This window comes from Drosophila elegans, unplaced genomic scaffold, assembly GCF_018152505.1.
Source record: "Drosophila elegans isolate 14027-0461.03 unplaced genomic scaffold, ASM1815250v1 contig_814, whole genome shotgun sequence".
Classification (NCBI taxonomy): Eukaryota; Metazoa; Arthropoda; class Insecta; order Diptera; family Drosophilidae; genus Drosophila; species Drosophila elegans.
The window spans coordinates 9,229,200-9,245,368 of NW_024546167.1; the positions used below are offsets into that span (position 1 = coordinate 9,229,200).

Sequence of the window (16,169 nt, forward strand, 5' to 3'; positions counted from 1 at the left end):
TACAAGTTCGAAAACGGACGCAGGCGATGTGCCGGAGTTAAGTCAGCAAATATACGGCTTTGTCCAGTATATTGTAACTCTGGGGCGATGGCACATCACAGTTATCGAGCTAACTGTTGGACTTTTCGGTCCTTGTCTTGCAACCACTCAAACGTTATTTCCACACGCATAACCCCACTACTATAACTTTCGATGTCAGACGAATCGCAATGCATATGCGTCTTGTACAATCCACACAATCCGGCGGCAGAATCACCATCCACATCGACCGCACCATTTCTCAGATATTCGGATAATAAAGATGGATCCGAAAGAGATTAACAACAAAGTTTGTTTACACATCTTGTTTAGTGTTGATTTACTCATTTATCAATATAAAATTAATCAATAATGCTTTGATAGTTGCAACTATTTTTTTGGGAAAGTATTTCAAGATCGAACAATTTTAAAACTAATAAACAATAAGAATTTGTTTTTGCCAAAGATCTTTGAAGCTTTCGACCAAAGTTTTTTTTATTCATTAATCTTTGAACAAATATAAATTTGTACTATGTTTATATTTTTCATAAGCTTTGAACCATTTTTGTTGCATTTATTCTTAACTACAGCTTACGGAATTAGTAAATCGATTTTCCCTTATCCATTTCTGTTCGTTCAACAAATAATCACACAAATACTTAGCTAATGCCTATACAATATTTAGTGCAAATGCATAAAATCAAAAACCAACAAAATTGCCTATGTTAAATCATTTTTAATGTTGTAATGAAAATGAAAAGATGCAAAGACCAGGAAAGAAAACAAAAATTATATATTTAGCATTCTTGTACGTAAAATGTTTTTACCAAAACGAAAAACAAAAGAAAGTAAGCATACAGCAAGTTATATAAGCAATTGTTTAAATTATTTTAAACTAAATAAAAAGCAAAAATTACAATTAGAAAAACAAAAATGCATAAAAATCATATTTCTAGTTTAATGTTTCGATTGTTCTCTATTCATTTGAAATTAATTTATTAAAATTTAAATAAATCGACTCAAAATGAATTTACTTGATATTTTTCTGGATGGGTTGTTTTCAAAATAAAACAAACTGGATAATTTTTTGTAAAATTTATAAAATCTAAGCTGGTGTGAATTAAACATATACGTTTTATTTGTATAATTTTTCAATGTTCGAGTGATGACTCATGGGGTTATCCTTATTCGACTTAAGACACTCACTCTGCTAGTAAGACAATCGGAAGTCGATTGATTCATGGAATAAACCAGGAATTTTCTAAAGGTCGCTCAACGATGATTATCAAACGAATTAATTGAGTTTTAATTTCAAGTATTGATTAAAGTACATAAGTAAACTGGGATAATTACATGGACTTGGGCTTGTCTAATATCTTTTCATGTTTATGGGTCAGTCATAAATAAACAGTAGGCCTGTGATGTCTGTAAGTAGTGTGGGACTATTTTCAGGGGCTTGTCAAACGCAGGGCCACAGCTGTAGATTTTAATGGCTGGATTAATACCGCCATGGCGTGGGAGCTATGCATATTATTTGTGGGTTAGCCCAGGGAGCGTGCCAAAAATTACTTTAATTCATTTCCAGCGCGCTAAACCGTCTTAACGGCTGACTAATTCAAGTTCACTCGAATTCCAAGAGAGAGACGCCGCATGGAGCGGGAACCACTCACGCAGACCGGTCTCAAAAAGACTTTACTGTCGGCTCGGTTGACTTTTAGTTTCGTTTCGAGCCTCGACGTTGGCGGTTGTGCGACTGCTGTTTTCGTGATCTAAAAAAGGTGTGTTAAGTGCCGACCCGAACTGTTGACATTTGCTTAAGATTTGTTCAGCAAATCAAATAAACTCGGTGGTCATAAAACCGAAACCAGGGCCAAACGAAAGATTCAAAACACAAACTTTGATCAACTCAACTCTGCTCAATTCAGACAACTGACAAAGTTTTCATAACTGGAGTCGGCCGAAAAGTGACTCTCCAACAAGCCATTCCCCATTGGTTGTAACAAAAAATAAACAAAAAACTATCAAAGCTAAACCAAATAAAACTAAAGTGTTAGGTAATGGCAAATAAAAATAGCAAAAATGGGAAAACCTGATCGATTATAATTAAAAAAACACTTTTAATTACATACTGGTTAGAAACGCCCACAATCAAAAACAGAAAGGGAACACTTTAAGAAAGCATTTTTTTTAAGCTGACTCACCAAAAATACTTGAAAAATGCGAGCACAAAACGTTGATCATCAAAAAAAAGGCGCAAATCATAAATAAAATGTATTTGATGGAACAATCGAAGAGAACGGCGGTCAGCCAAAGAGTACTCATTGAAATGCTAATGGCTGAATTGCGAGACTCAACATGAATTTTGATGATGAGGTCGAGGGTCTTGAGCACGGAGATATAAAGATCGTACACATACTCTAAAAATAAAGTACAATATTGATTTAGGTGCCAGACATCTTAGGAGGTGCTGAAGATGGAAAAAGGTTCGATGGATATTCAAGAGACGTTATTTAACATGTTTTTTTTTTTTTTTTTTAAATTTTGTTTTGACATATCTTTGCAGTCAACTGATAAAAATAAACCCCAAAATATATATGTAGATAGGGTATGAAAATTGTTGCTGAACTTCCTTGAACACGTTCTGATTTTGTTGGTTAGATAATGTAGCTCAAGACTCGCTTTTAACAAGAAAAAAAATCTTTGTTGTTTGGCAACTTAGCCAGAATTCGGCCGACTCGGAACAGACCAAAGACAACTTTCAAATAACTGAGTGAACCAAAGACAAAGTGTGACTCACACCGAGAACAAGAAGGCCAAGTCAAGCGGCGGAGGCTGGGCCAAGTGACAAAATTGAGCGATTATGAACCTTATAATAAGCCAATATGCTGAGAAAAAATGTAGGGGAAAAATACTTAAGTGAAAAGTAACCAATTGATCAGAAAATATTTATTAAAAATCGGTACAGCTCCAACAAACGATATTGTAGTATTATGAAGATTGAATAATTTTAAAGAAATTTAAAAGAAACATTCAAATAAAAAATATCGGATAAACACTTCTCATATTAACCAACGAAATGAATATGTATTTTAAATCTGGCCTCATTAAATTGTTTTGAATTTGGTTTTTTCTGTGTGTCTGATCTGGTTGTGTTTATGGCTTGAACAAGGCCGTTGCGGCTTAACGGAAGCTTTAATGAGTTGGGCAGCTGGATTTAATTGATTTTTCTATTTTCAGTGAATTTATTTGAGCCATGCTGCGTGCCAGTCTTGGACTGCTTCTCCTGTGGGCGGTGGTCGCCCTGGGAAACGACAATCTGCGCGTGGCCTACGAGTGGCGGGAAATGGACTTCAAGTACGCCAGTGCGGACCAGAGATGGTCGGCCATCGAGCGGGGCGAGTTCAAGCCGGCCAATGTGATACCCTTTGGCCTGGAGGTCGCCGGCCACCGACTCTTTGTCACTTTGCCCAGATGGCGGGCCGGAGTGCCGGCCTCGTTGGCCTACCTTGATTTTAATGGTAAGCGCATGAGTTGCATTGTTGCAGCTGTCACAGCAATGGGATTTGAATATAATTGCCGCTGGCAATTGCACTATGTGTGCCAAGAACTGATCTGAGATCGCAAATCTCGGATCTCACAGCTCAGCAATTGTTTTTGATCGCGTCTGACGGCACTGTCTGATCAACTTGACCATCCAAACAATTCCGTTTCCGTTCGCACTTGCGGGGCAATTAGCATGATAATTCCGCTCGCTGGCGTTATTAACAGTCTGAAAACAACCGCACACCACAAGTCAATGCATACTGGGTATATATTCAGTGTGGGGGCTGCGAAGTCTATAATGAACACTCACATTTGGTCATAGCCAGTTCACACAATCTTGGAAATACTCTTGAAATTAATTTATTTTAAACTTACTTATTAAAAATTGGAAAATATATAGTATATATAGGATAACATTTTGTTAAAAACAACTTTTGCTGTATTCAACAACTTCTTATTTTGCAAAATTTCCATCCTAAACAAGCTTAACTAAACTATGCTTATTTTAATATTCCTGTGTACAGTGCATATCAGTCTTAGTACATAAATAAAGTTACCTTACCTTTTACTGCCTCACAACAAGGCAAGTGGGCAGTTGTTTTTAAGCCACAACTCAATCTCAGCTTATTAGCCCGTTAATCAGTTTAGACATGTGCAAATGAAAAGCTTCAGTGCGTATTACTCACCAACAGTTAAACAATGTACACACAAAATGTGTGAGCATCCAATTAGCGGCATTCAAAACAAAAAGCAATGCAAATGACCAAAATTTTAATACAAGTTCAACAAATGAATTGATTGTTAAACAACGAGATCAATAAACCTTGAAATATATTCTAAAACCTCAAAAAAAAATATGAAGTACAATAAAATGTTTTAAAAGTTGTATTATATATTTTAGAACTACCACATTTGTAACATATCAAAACAATTTCTAGAAATTCAGATATTTATTAGTTCCCAAGATATATATTTTAGCTTAACAGCATCTAAAAAAATAAGATAAATAACTATTAAATATTTATTTTCCAACAGATACTTCCAGCAAGAGTCCCGCCTTGAAGCCTTTCCCCAGCTGGCAGGCTCACAATCTGCAAGAAGCCGAACCGGAGTTGGTTTCTCCGTTCCGGGTGCGAGCCGATCGCTGCGGACGCCTCTGGGTGCTGGATTCTCGGATCTCGGGAGTTCTGGAGCAGACCAAGATCTACGGAGCAGCCCAGCTGCTGGTCTACGATCTGCACAATGATGATCTGCTGCGACGTCACGTTCTTCCCGCCGATCAATTGAAGCAGGGATCTTTGTTGGCCAATCTAGCGGTGGAGGACTCCGATTGTGAAAACACCTACGCATATGCCGCCGATTTGGGCAGTCCTGGTTTGGTGGTGTACTCGTGGAAGGACCAGGAATCGTGGCGTGTGCAGCATCATTTCTTCCACCCGGATCCGATGGCTGGCAACTTCAGCATCAATGGCATTGAATTCCAATGGGATGATGGTCTATATGGCCTGGCACTGTCGAAACCCTTGGAAACGGGTTATTCCACACTGTATTTCCATCCGCTCTGCTCCACCGCGGAGTTCTCGGTGGACACGGGGATACTGCGAAACAAAAGCCTGGCCACCTCGGCGATGATCTATCGGGAGTTCAAGGTGCTGGGCTCGAGGGGACCGAACACTCAGGCAGGAGCCGAGTTTTTGGATCCCGAGACCGGTGTCCTTTTCTACGCTCTACCCAATCTAAATGAAGTCGCCTGCTGGCGCACAGCCACCGACTTTAGCCACAGTTCTCAGAGTCGCATCTTTATGAGCAACGAGACCTTGATTTTCCCCAGTGACGTCAAGGTGGATGACCAGAAGCGTCTATGGGTTCTTTCCAATCAGCTACCCGTCTTCATCTACGATGAATTGTATCCAGGTTCGATTAATTTCCGCATTCTAACTGCCAGTGTTCAGGAGGCTATTAAGAACACGGCTTGTGAAATTAGAACTTCCCCTCTGCCGGATGTGATCAACAGGCTTGGGGATATACTAAACACTAACATCAAGGTGAAGACAAATTCGGCTGCTTCTTTGAGTAACTTGAGTTCCCTGATATTTGCTGGCTTGTGTTTGCTGATGAGCTTTAGGATCTAGATCCACAGTGCTGTACAAAAGTATCAAACTGAAAGAAAGATTTTCGTAACTTCTGCAACTCAAACAATTTTTTAAAACGCCTTAATAACGAAATTCTAAGGAAAATTTGAAAACATCAGCAAAAACGGGCCGTTTTAAAAACTTTTCTGATTTCTTAATGGTACGAAATATTTTTATTTGAGTGCATCTGTATTATGTTAAGTTTTAGGTTAAAAAAACTTTAACGCTGTTCGTAATGTTGATTAAATATAAGAAGTGTATTTGAATAGTTTTTTATACTTCCAATAATGGAAAACCAAGCCAGCTGGTTCTTGACTCAATACTTCGTTTCCTTTTTCTCCTTTTTTCTATAAGCAATGGCTATATCGATGGTCTCATCGCTGGTTTGGGACTGACCATCCTCGGAATTAGCGGCCAATTTGTCCTGCTCCTTCTGCTGCATCCTCTTAATGAATCCGCCACAGAAAAAGAGAGTCATCTGAAAGGGCATGGTGTACAAAATACTATTTAGTTGAAAATGGTGCCTTGTCATACGTGTTCTAGTATTCCAATCAATCCTAATACAGACAGACCCAGTAGAAAACCAAGGGAACCACCCACATCCGCTATGAATTGGGTGGTATCATAGCTGGGACGCTCTTCAATCATCTGCAAATGGTGACATGTTCAGTGAAAGTGCCATGCATCAAGGTAAACCCCTACCGATATCAGTTTGGTTGTGTAGTATATATAGATTTGGGTGCGGGGCTCTGGTTGCTTGAAAGCCTTGCGGCTCTGTATGAAGGTGGTGTAGATCCTCGATTGGCACGGCTGAATGCAGTCGCAGTCAAAGTCGTCCTCGTTTTCGTATACACTGAACAAAAAAAAAATGATTTGAATAAAAAATTACCAAAAACATGGTAGCTGTACTCCTTATAATCCGAAATTAGTTTCCTCATCGAAACAGAATCGTTACAAGGTTCATTCGCAATGTCATGCATCCAAGGTCCAGAGCACTGCATATTATCAGATAAATCCTGCCAGATGCACTGCTCACCACACTGAAATGGTTTTAATATTTAAATTTATTAAAATATTTAAAATTTCTGACTCTACCTTTAAGTCACTGTAATTTTCGTCATTGGAACAATCCTCTTCCCGTGTCTGGACATTGGAGAAGTATTGGGTTTGCAGTTTAATCTCTATTTCCTCATTGACACCCACAAAAACATACTCCACACGCCCAGAACCCTTCATGTTGACTTCTTGAAATGGATAACTAATTAAGGTGACATTCATGGAGTTTATTTTCTTTTATGTTTACCTGTAAAATTCTCCTTTTTATCGTGTATAAAAACATGCCAGCCGACTGCACCTGTATCCACATCGCTGGTGGAAGTGGCAGCCATGGAATGTTCCAGCATAAGGGAGTAACCTACTGCTTTCGATACTCTTTTGGCGGGCTCCTTGGGTCGAAGGGTATAGCACCGACCCATGTAAAAGTGTAAACTGGTGTTCATCTCTACATCTAAACATCAAGTGATGAAGAGGTTTAATAGAATACAAATCAATTTAACTTACTATTTGGATCTTCGTTTAGGCCGTAAAATACAAAAGTGTCGCCCATATCATGGGTGCTATTTTCAAAAAATTCTTCCAGGGAAATCTCCCCAAAGGGATAGTTCATCCAGCAGGTTGCATACTTTGGATGAGGACAGCCACCACCGGAAAGTCTCTACAAGAAAAAATGTCGATTTAATTAATTTAATCAACAGAAAGCACTATTCATTTGAAATCACTTATAAAGGTGTCCAAAAGTATGCAACAATATATTTAGGGACTGGGAGTCTGATGGATTTATTACGAAAGACAACGTTCCTTCTTTCACTGCATACTTTTAGATACTTTTATAATTAATTTCAAAACTCATGTGATTTCTGTAGACCCCTCTATTGAATATTTATTTTATTTGGATAACCAATTATTATATCCTTGAACCACTCACTGTTAGGACCTCCTCTTTGTAGGGTGGCTCCCGGCATATGGTGACCGCCGGCATTTCAATGGTTTCGTTTAGGCTGTAGTAGGAATGAGTGGAGATGGGCGGGTTGTAGAGCTTGGAGAAGCACTCGTACAGCTGGACGATGACCACAATGCAGCAGGCGAAGAGCACCAGGTAGCGGATGAGCTTGGCTGGATCACGGAAGAGCCAGGCCCGAGTCTCCGACCAGTAACCCATGGCGTGCGGAAAGTGAAACTCGAGTGAGGTTGCTGGATACCAGTTTCTGTCATGGCTGAGGGCCAATATCTTTGGGAACGCGGTCTGCGCGAGTTCAGGATAAGATAAGCAAGTCAAGATAAACCTCAAATTGATTTACGTCCCGTGGTAACGATAAAGTTCCCATCGATGGACACTATCAAGCAGGACATGTGTATGAACATGTATATGACCCTGTGTATGGTGCTTATGTCAATTGTTTGCAAAACATTGTAGTACCGCGAATCTAAGCGTAACATTACCAAAACATGTTGTTTTTAATTGTGTATGCCTGGTGCAGATAGCAACGCCATATCTTAAGTACCTGTATCTACAACTGAAATCAGCGCCATGTAAACAAATTTATGGTTTGATATGCGGTTTTTATGGAAAACTTTACAACAAAAGGCTTAGTATTTTGCCTGGGTTAAATAAAATATTTAACTTTAGCGAAATAAAGTTATAAATACCTAAGAAATTGTATTCCTTAACAAATTTAATACAGACTACAGAGCTAAATAAAATTATTTAGAGAAAACCAATTAAAAAAGGAACAATTATAAATCTTATTGATGAGCAAATACATAATACTAATGATTACTGCTTTGAACTAAGTGATAATATACTCATCCTATTTAAACACATAAAAAACATATCTTAGTCAAAACAAAGCCTTATATAAAGACCCATTTTGCGATACCTTAGCCTGTGATCAAAGCACCTCGCACGGCCATAGTTTGACCATATAGACAGCCAAAGCGAAATCTATGCAAAACACCTAGCCATTAGCAAGGCATGTATTTGGAAACTATATAAACACATCGGGATATATAGCCGAAGCTTTCGTGGCACAAACAAACAATGCTTGGTGGATCCAGCCAGATTGAGGAGAAAAATAGTACGAGACATTCCTCAGTTGTGACGTTAAATCAGAGCAGCAGAAACATCGCCCCAAAACGACCCACTGCTATATATCCAAACCCCTATATAATCGCCTATATACATGCTGGGAAAGTCAAAAAAGAAAAACGGCAGAAAAAAAGCTAAAAAAAAAAAACATAGAAGAACTAATAAACAAAAAGAAACTTGCTACTAAAAATAGACAAATTGAAACATTTCATGAGATGAAAACACCAACACAACGTGGACATGGACGTGCTGACGAGCACGGCAAAAAATAAAGAAAAAAAGAGTGTTTCTTTACTAGTCGGACACAGATACGATCGCATCAGATCTGTGTATCTGCTGTATCTGTGAGATATGTTGACGGACTTGTCGGTCCGCGTACCACACGGCGTATGCGTTCTGCGCCCGTGGATCCGTATAGTTAGTGCCCAGGACGCGGTCCCTGTGTGCGAGTGTGTATCTAGTAAATTTTAAATTTTAGATACTCTCGTATACATAGAGAACTGCAGAGTAGAGCGAGGAGAACGCTTGCCTGTGTTGAACTTCTTCGCAACTAAATAGCTTTTGTTTTAAATATAGACCACAGCGGCGGCTATATTAAACGCATATGAAATGTTTTTTAGATTTAGTAGGTATGCTGGCAAGGTATATAGAGAATCCACCATATATAAAACTAGTACGAGGTCCTACACCAGATACATAAATGAAGAACTCTACCTGCCGTTTCATTATTTTTTTATATCTGCCCCTAAAACTTTCAAATTTAAAATACATATCCGATCCGACCCACATACATATGTTGTTCCCTCGCGTTTTTGTGGAGTATGAAATATGTTTTAAAAATACACTTTGCTTGTCGCTCATAAATTTTTAAAAACAAAATCGAAAAATACTTTTACATTCGGCTCGGTACTGACTCATTTCCATGCTGTCTATATGGCTGTACATGATTAATCAGACCGCATACACACATTACGCGCAGAGGCGTCTGAAGAGGGGGGAATTGCCCACCGTCCGAATGGAAAATAATTTCATTTCCCATTTTCACTGATCATTAATAAAAGTCTCGTCGCTATATAGACTTCGATTATTGCAATTCGCTGCACTTGAGTTCTAAAGTATGGCCGCTATATAGTCGATTCTTTGGTTGGCTGCCTTGGCTACTTGGCTGCAGTCGCTTTAATTGGGTGACAAATGCTTACAGAAATAATTTTTAATGCTCCACACATCAGTGACTAATACTTAATGATTCGATTGGATTGCCTAATTAATAAGCGATAGATGGCATCTACACACAAATATGAGTTCAATTTTAAGTAGAGAAATATTCAGCGGATTGGTTTTGCATTATGCGTGTGCGATTTTTAATTGAGCCAAGGCAATTAATCATTTCAGACCACACGGGTCCACATCAACACCCAGTTGAGGGCTGGAAAACGTTTTCTGTTTTATTGATTGCATAAATATCTAAACAAAATTGTGTATTAGAAAAATAAACATTTTGGTTTTAGGCAGGATCCACAAGATGTTTACCACGATGGAAATAGTGTAACCAAATGATATCATAGCTTTAAAAATGAATTTTTGAATAACATTCAGTTAAATTAATATTCAGCATTTTAATTTATAATATTGGTTGATATTCCAAAATTGAAATTATTTTCTTCAATTATAGCTATTTATTATTAATATTTTTAAAATGAATAGTTTAAATAATAATTTAAATCTTCGATGCTTAGATAAGGTTTCTCTACTATTATCGGATTTTTAAGAAAATACTTAAATATTTGTTTTATAAAAAAGTTAATTTATGCACCCCAAAAAATTATAGTTTTTAAGATCCATTGAATATTTTCATTTCCAAAGAAACTATTTTTTTACAAAATATATCAAGAGCAAATAAATTCATCTTAAAGTGTCCAAATTTAAATTTTACATATCTTAAAAATTTTTTTTCCAATGTTTTAAAATATCCGTAAGTATTACCTGCTTTTTTTTCTTCTCCATTTAATTTAGTTCTGAATTAATTTTCGAAATATTAAGGAAAAAATTTAATAAATAAATAAAATAAAACCAATTTTTTATATGCATATTCAAATTTTATGCATTATATAAGAATAATATTTGTTTTAATGTTTTCCCTATAAGTGATCAATCAAAAAACAAAGAATCCCATCGCCAATTTATGAACACATTTAGTATACGAGTATATTAACTCTAGGATTGACAGTTGCAAGTGCAAATGTCATGTTTCCCTTCGATCGTTCCATTTCGAGAAGAATTGGCGTGATGCTCAATTACCAGATATTTCGAAGGATGGCCAGAACCACAATTGCATAACCCACACGTAATGCAGGAAGTATTCATTCATTTGTCATGCCATGTGCTACCTGGCAACCCACCTCCCCTGCCCACTGCCCACTCCTGCGTCCTCACCACCTCGCTGAGTCTTAAATCTTTTGCGAAATTAAGAGAGATCTCTCGGGTGGGCATTGGGTGTGGGCATGGCAAAAATACGCCGCGGATCGGTGCACCAGAGATGCGGTGCAGATGCCGCCGAATGCACAACGTTGACCGACGATCGGCGCTCGAGGATCACGGATTACGGTTTGGGGGTTGGGGACTGCGGATTGGGAACTGGGGAGCAACTGGCCGACGATGGATATTTTTATATCGACAATTTGGATGAGTTCCAATGCATTTAGACGAGAGTTATCTATAGAATATGTATGTATTTTGGTCACGGTTGGCGTTTTTAAAATATTTTCATTCTTCATATATGAACCAGTTGGTTGTGCAGCATTTTTCGGGAATACCACTTGAAACAAAAAATTCGGGCAGGGTTACTGATATTTTGAAAAGAAACCGATTGGGCGGGAAACAATTGAAAGGAATGCATTTGCACCCATTTTTGAGCCAAGACTTTTACTTTGATCGATACAGTACGTCTCAGAAACAAAGTTCAAAACCATTTTGGCATACACACTTATTTATTTATTAAATTATTCTAAGAGTAGTTTGTTGTAGTAATTGTTTTTAGTTAGTTAATTGTCAAACTTGTTACATGTTTCGTGTCTGTTATTAACATAATGCCTATAGTTAGGTCATTCGCATATATGTTTTTAAAAAAAATTTGATCCGTTGCTTGGTTTAATCTTTAATCAGTTTCTGCTTCATTAATATATAATCGTTTTATAATATTTTGCATTTCAAACAAGTAAATATATTTCGAAACAATTTTTTTTTTTGTTTTTATGCCTTTTAAAAATGTTGTTTGAAAAACAACAGCACCAAGACAAGTCCATTAAAGTACAATAATACATTTTCAATAAATATTATTTTAATTTAAAATAAAAAGCACTAGATAATTAATGCTAATTAATATGCTAATAAGTTTTGAGCTGGCCATCGGAAACGATGATTTATGATCTGTCGTGCAAGTGAACAGGAGACGTATAGAAAAGTCATTTGCAGTTGATCCACTAACCGACTTGGGGGCTCAGGTATACGCACTACGTAAGCGGTTCGTGTTTTGCGCCTTCCCCGTGATCTGCGTTTGTGTCACAGCCACCCCTCGTATCTACACACCAAAATGTGCCATTCAAAGTGCCATCTATTTGGCAGCGACAACGGGTTGAGCTCAGTGGTGGTGGTGGTGCTGATTTTGGCGGTAATGGTGGTGCAGGTGCGGATGCGGAGAAGGACCTCGCACATCGCATTGTGGCGGCAGCTTTGAAATAGCCCATTGCAAGCAATAATTGTTGCTGCCTCGTGTAGACAAGCACCACCCAACCACCCTGCACCACCCTGAAAAAATTTGAGGGAGGCCGCCAGTGCCAAAATACACAAGAAGAAGCATTAGCATCTTGACACTAAAATGCAAAAATTGCTTTGCGTCAATGACTCAAAACGAAAATGTGTTTTTGCTTTTTAATACAAATTGGGATTGCTGTTTTTGCCTTGTGAACTGCAAGGATGCGAAGGAATCATCTGCAATAATTTAAGCCGCCCACTGGGAGATCCATAATTTATGACCACTAAATGTTTATTTTTTAAAAATACTAAACACATGTAGATGGGTTTTCCAGCTATATGTTCTAAACCGACCTAACTTATTGCCTTGCATAAATGAAAAATAAATCCTAGAATATTTCGATCTCTTTTGCTAAATTTTTTAAATGTCTATTTTATGTTTTGCTCGTATTTCGACCACAATTCTGGTCGACAATGTCACAGATTTTGTTTCAGAGACCTAACAGAAATTATGATATTATATGTGAGAAACGAATTGAGAGCAGCATCCCCAGCCCAAGAATTAAAGGCAAAAAACACTCACACTTGAATGAGAACTGAAACTTTTTCAAACTATAAATATTCCCAAAAAATGTTTGAAAGTTGTTTTTGTCTGAATTTATGCGTTGTTGCTTTTTGCGTATTCTTTTTCCGCTACATTTTGTTATTTGTTAAATTTGAAATGCTTTGAGCGTTTCAACTCATTATGAAAGGTATTCGTCGGATCTCTTACAATGAATGTATTTTAATATTTTTATTATTTGCATCTCGTATGTGCCAAAAATATTGCACTTGTAATTTTGTAATTTTGTTGAAAATTATGAATAATTTCTGTGTCGGAATGTGACACATTTTTGGGTGGGGGCAGGACAATTTCAATTCTGTTGGCATTTATCATAATTTTCTTTGTCAGTTGTATTGCATTTGATAAATTCCCGACAAATCGTTTAAACATGGGTTTCATAATACACGTGTATTTGCAGTCGCATCTGTATCTGTACAACATCCATTTGGTTTTAGCATTGAAAGCTAAAGATTTTCGCAATGCAATGATCTGAAGGACGCCGACTACGCTGATTTGATGTGACATTTTTCTGGCTACCTACATATGTATATCTAAAGAACGAGTTTCTCTTCAACTATGTGTTTTTTTGTGCCTTGCGGCTGTTCGCATTCTCTGACTCTTCGATGTTTTCTTGAAGTTCAAATCTTTATTTTTGGCAGACAAGAGTTTTCTATGCCAGCATCATCAATTATAAGTCTGAAGGATCTGGGTTTTGGGTTGTGCCAATCGATCGACCCCTCGAACAGCTGTTTAGCCACTGATCGTAAAGTGATCGCCGATTAGAAGGAAGCCCACATAGCGCCGACTGATCTCTTTTGCTTTCCCCCTTTTTTCCACCCACATTGGTGCCAGATCAAATTGGCATTGAGGTGACCAAAAACCAAAACCAGAACAAAAAGCGAAAAATGATCACCGAGAAAAACAAATAAAGATCTCCCCCATATACGCAGGTGTGTGTGTGTGTGTCTAGAAATGATATGTGAAATAAGTAAAAAGAAAGCTCCCCGCCGAAAGAAAAAGAGAGGAATTTTGGTGGAGAAGAATTGCTTCACTGCGGAAAAGTTGTCATTGAAATGGATTTTACTGTTCGACTCATGGGAGAAATACGCGAGAGAGCTCACGCAATCGGCTGAGAAAAAGCTTTCGGCTCTCTCGATTTCGCAGCGATCCTGATTGCATCATATGCTCATACGTATAACACCCCCTCCCCCTCCCAAAGAAATGCCCACTTGCTGAAGAAGAGGAACCAGAGCAGCCAGTGCTAGACCGAAAAAGGGAGCAAGAAAACCCGAAACAGAAACAGCGCCACGCACACCGAACGCCGAATCGAAAAGCTTTTGGGGCCTTACGGGATCCATGGGTATCAAGTTGCCCCGTATAAAAGGCAAGTTTACCGGTTGCACGGTTCAGAACGGCTTTCGAGCGCGTAAGTGCAACACCTTTGATGTGTGAACTCTGATTTTTGGATATTACCCAGCAGCAGCGGTGGCAGCAGCAACAATTTGACCTTTTTGTCAAAAAGCATAAACCTAAAATAATTATTACTACATTAATATATACGTTTATAAATATCGCGAATGCAAGAAAAGTGTATGTGTGTGTGCGATAACCGCGATCCTGGCAAAAGGATCTATGAAAACTCTGTGACAATATGAACAGTGACTCGGATTACCTCGGATTATCGAATCAAAATGGATTACAATTAACGATCTTACTTAGGAACTACTTCAGTTACTTAACCTAACCTATAGGTGCTAAATTTCAAGCAGTACTTTGATTTGTGATATGCATGGAACTCTATTTGCAGGTTCTTGTGTAACAGATCTAATAAAAATATCACCAAAAACTATCTGAAAGTGAAGTAACAAGGATTTAAGACAATTAAATCAAGGAACATAAATACTATTAGCTAAAGTTTATTTTCTAATCCTAACAATGCATACAGATTTAACAATAACTCCTATATCGTATCATATGACAGTTATTTTAAAGCTTCAAAACATATAGATCAGTCAACAGTCAGGAAAAGACAGCCAGATGTTACTTCATCAAAAGTGAAAATTTGTTTTTCAAAGTGCGCTCGAAATGCTGTAATAGCAATTTCGAATTACTGGCCAAATGATTTCATACACAAATACCTGTGTGGCCGAGACAAATGCGTAGCATGCTATTAAAAAGAAAATAGAATTAGAATTCGAATTCGTTGTCGACTCATACATATACATGGGCGAAATATTTCGAATATGTTTTAAAAATAACCAAAGACATTAGAAAGAGATCGCCAACATATATTCGTATGCATATGTCTATATATCTATGTGTGCCATGAGGTAGCATGAGCCAAAAAGCTTCTCGAATCAACCAAATACATTTAGCAGAGTATGTATGTGTTTCGAAATAATTTCGAGAATTTTAAAAATAACGCAATCGTTGAAAGTTCGCGTCGAATCGAATCGAATTTTCGATTTCGTGTGGATTGTCGAAAATCGTTGCTCATCCGAGTCTAACTAAAAGAAATCATTGCGATCTCGCAAATCGGTCGTATTAGAACACGCCACTTTATCGAGATAGCAGTTTAATTAATCCGAACGCGTGCTCCAAAATCTGAAACGCTAACAAGAATTCCTTGTAGAGTGAGTGACTTGTAGTGAGAGTTATACACAAATAAAAATTTAATGAAATCAAATAAATTAGATGAAAACACTTACCGGTTCAATAACCGGTTCAGATTATGTAACCGGTTTGATAATTTCCACAAAGAAACCTGGAAGAAAATACGAGAAAATTTGATTGAAAATCGACGTTACGTAACAAATACCAACGCCCCGCGAATTCGTACATATAAAAAGCAGTCCACACATATACGTATATACTTTTTATATATACGTATCCGTATCGGATCCGTGATCTATATTTAGGCGACAACCCACACAATTCACTTGTTGTCTGTTTATAACAACAACACAAAGACCGACAA

The 16,169-nt window shown here is 37.7% G+C and overlaps 2 protein-coding genes across 2 annotated transcripts; one reads left to right on the top strand and one right to left on the bottom strand.

Moving 5' to 3' along the window:
* Positions 1-1,720: 1,720 nt before the first annotated feature.
* LOC108150475 (protein yellow) lies at positions 1,721-5,953 on the top strand. Its single transcript, XM_017278668.2, has 3 exons — positions 1,721-1,796; positions 3,256-3,536; positions 4,597-5,953. The coding sequence occupies exons 2-3, from the start codon at positions 3,272-3,274 to the stop codon at positions 5,691-5,693; spliced, it is 1,362 nt and encodes a 453-aa protein (XP_017134157.1). The 5' UTR covers positions 1,721-1,796; positions 3,256-3,271; the 3' UTR covers positions 5,694-5,953.
* Positions 5,954-5,998: 45 nt separating this feature from the next.
* Positions 5,999-7,911, bottom strand: LOC108150476 (degenerin-like protein unc-105). Its single transcript, XM_017278671.2, has 8 exons — positions 7,678-7,911; positions 7,254-7,407; positions 6,997-7,200; positions 6,789-6,937; positions 6,603-6,733; positions 6,396-6,546; positions 6,228-6,341; positions 5,999-6,171 (listed from the first exon to the last, which is right to left on the bottom strand). Exons 1-8 carry the CDS (start codon positions 7,909-7,911, stop codon positions 6,010-6,012), a joined length of 1,299 nt encoding a protein of 432 aa, XP_017134160.1. The 3' UTR covers positions 5,999-6,009.
* Positions 7,912-16,169: the final 8,258 nt, after the last annotated feature.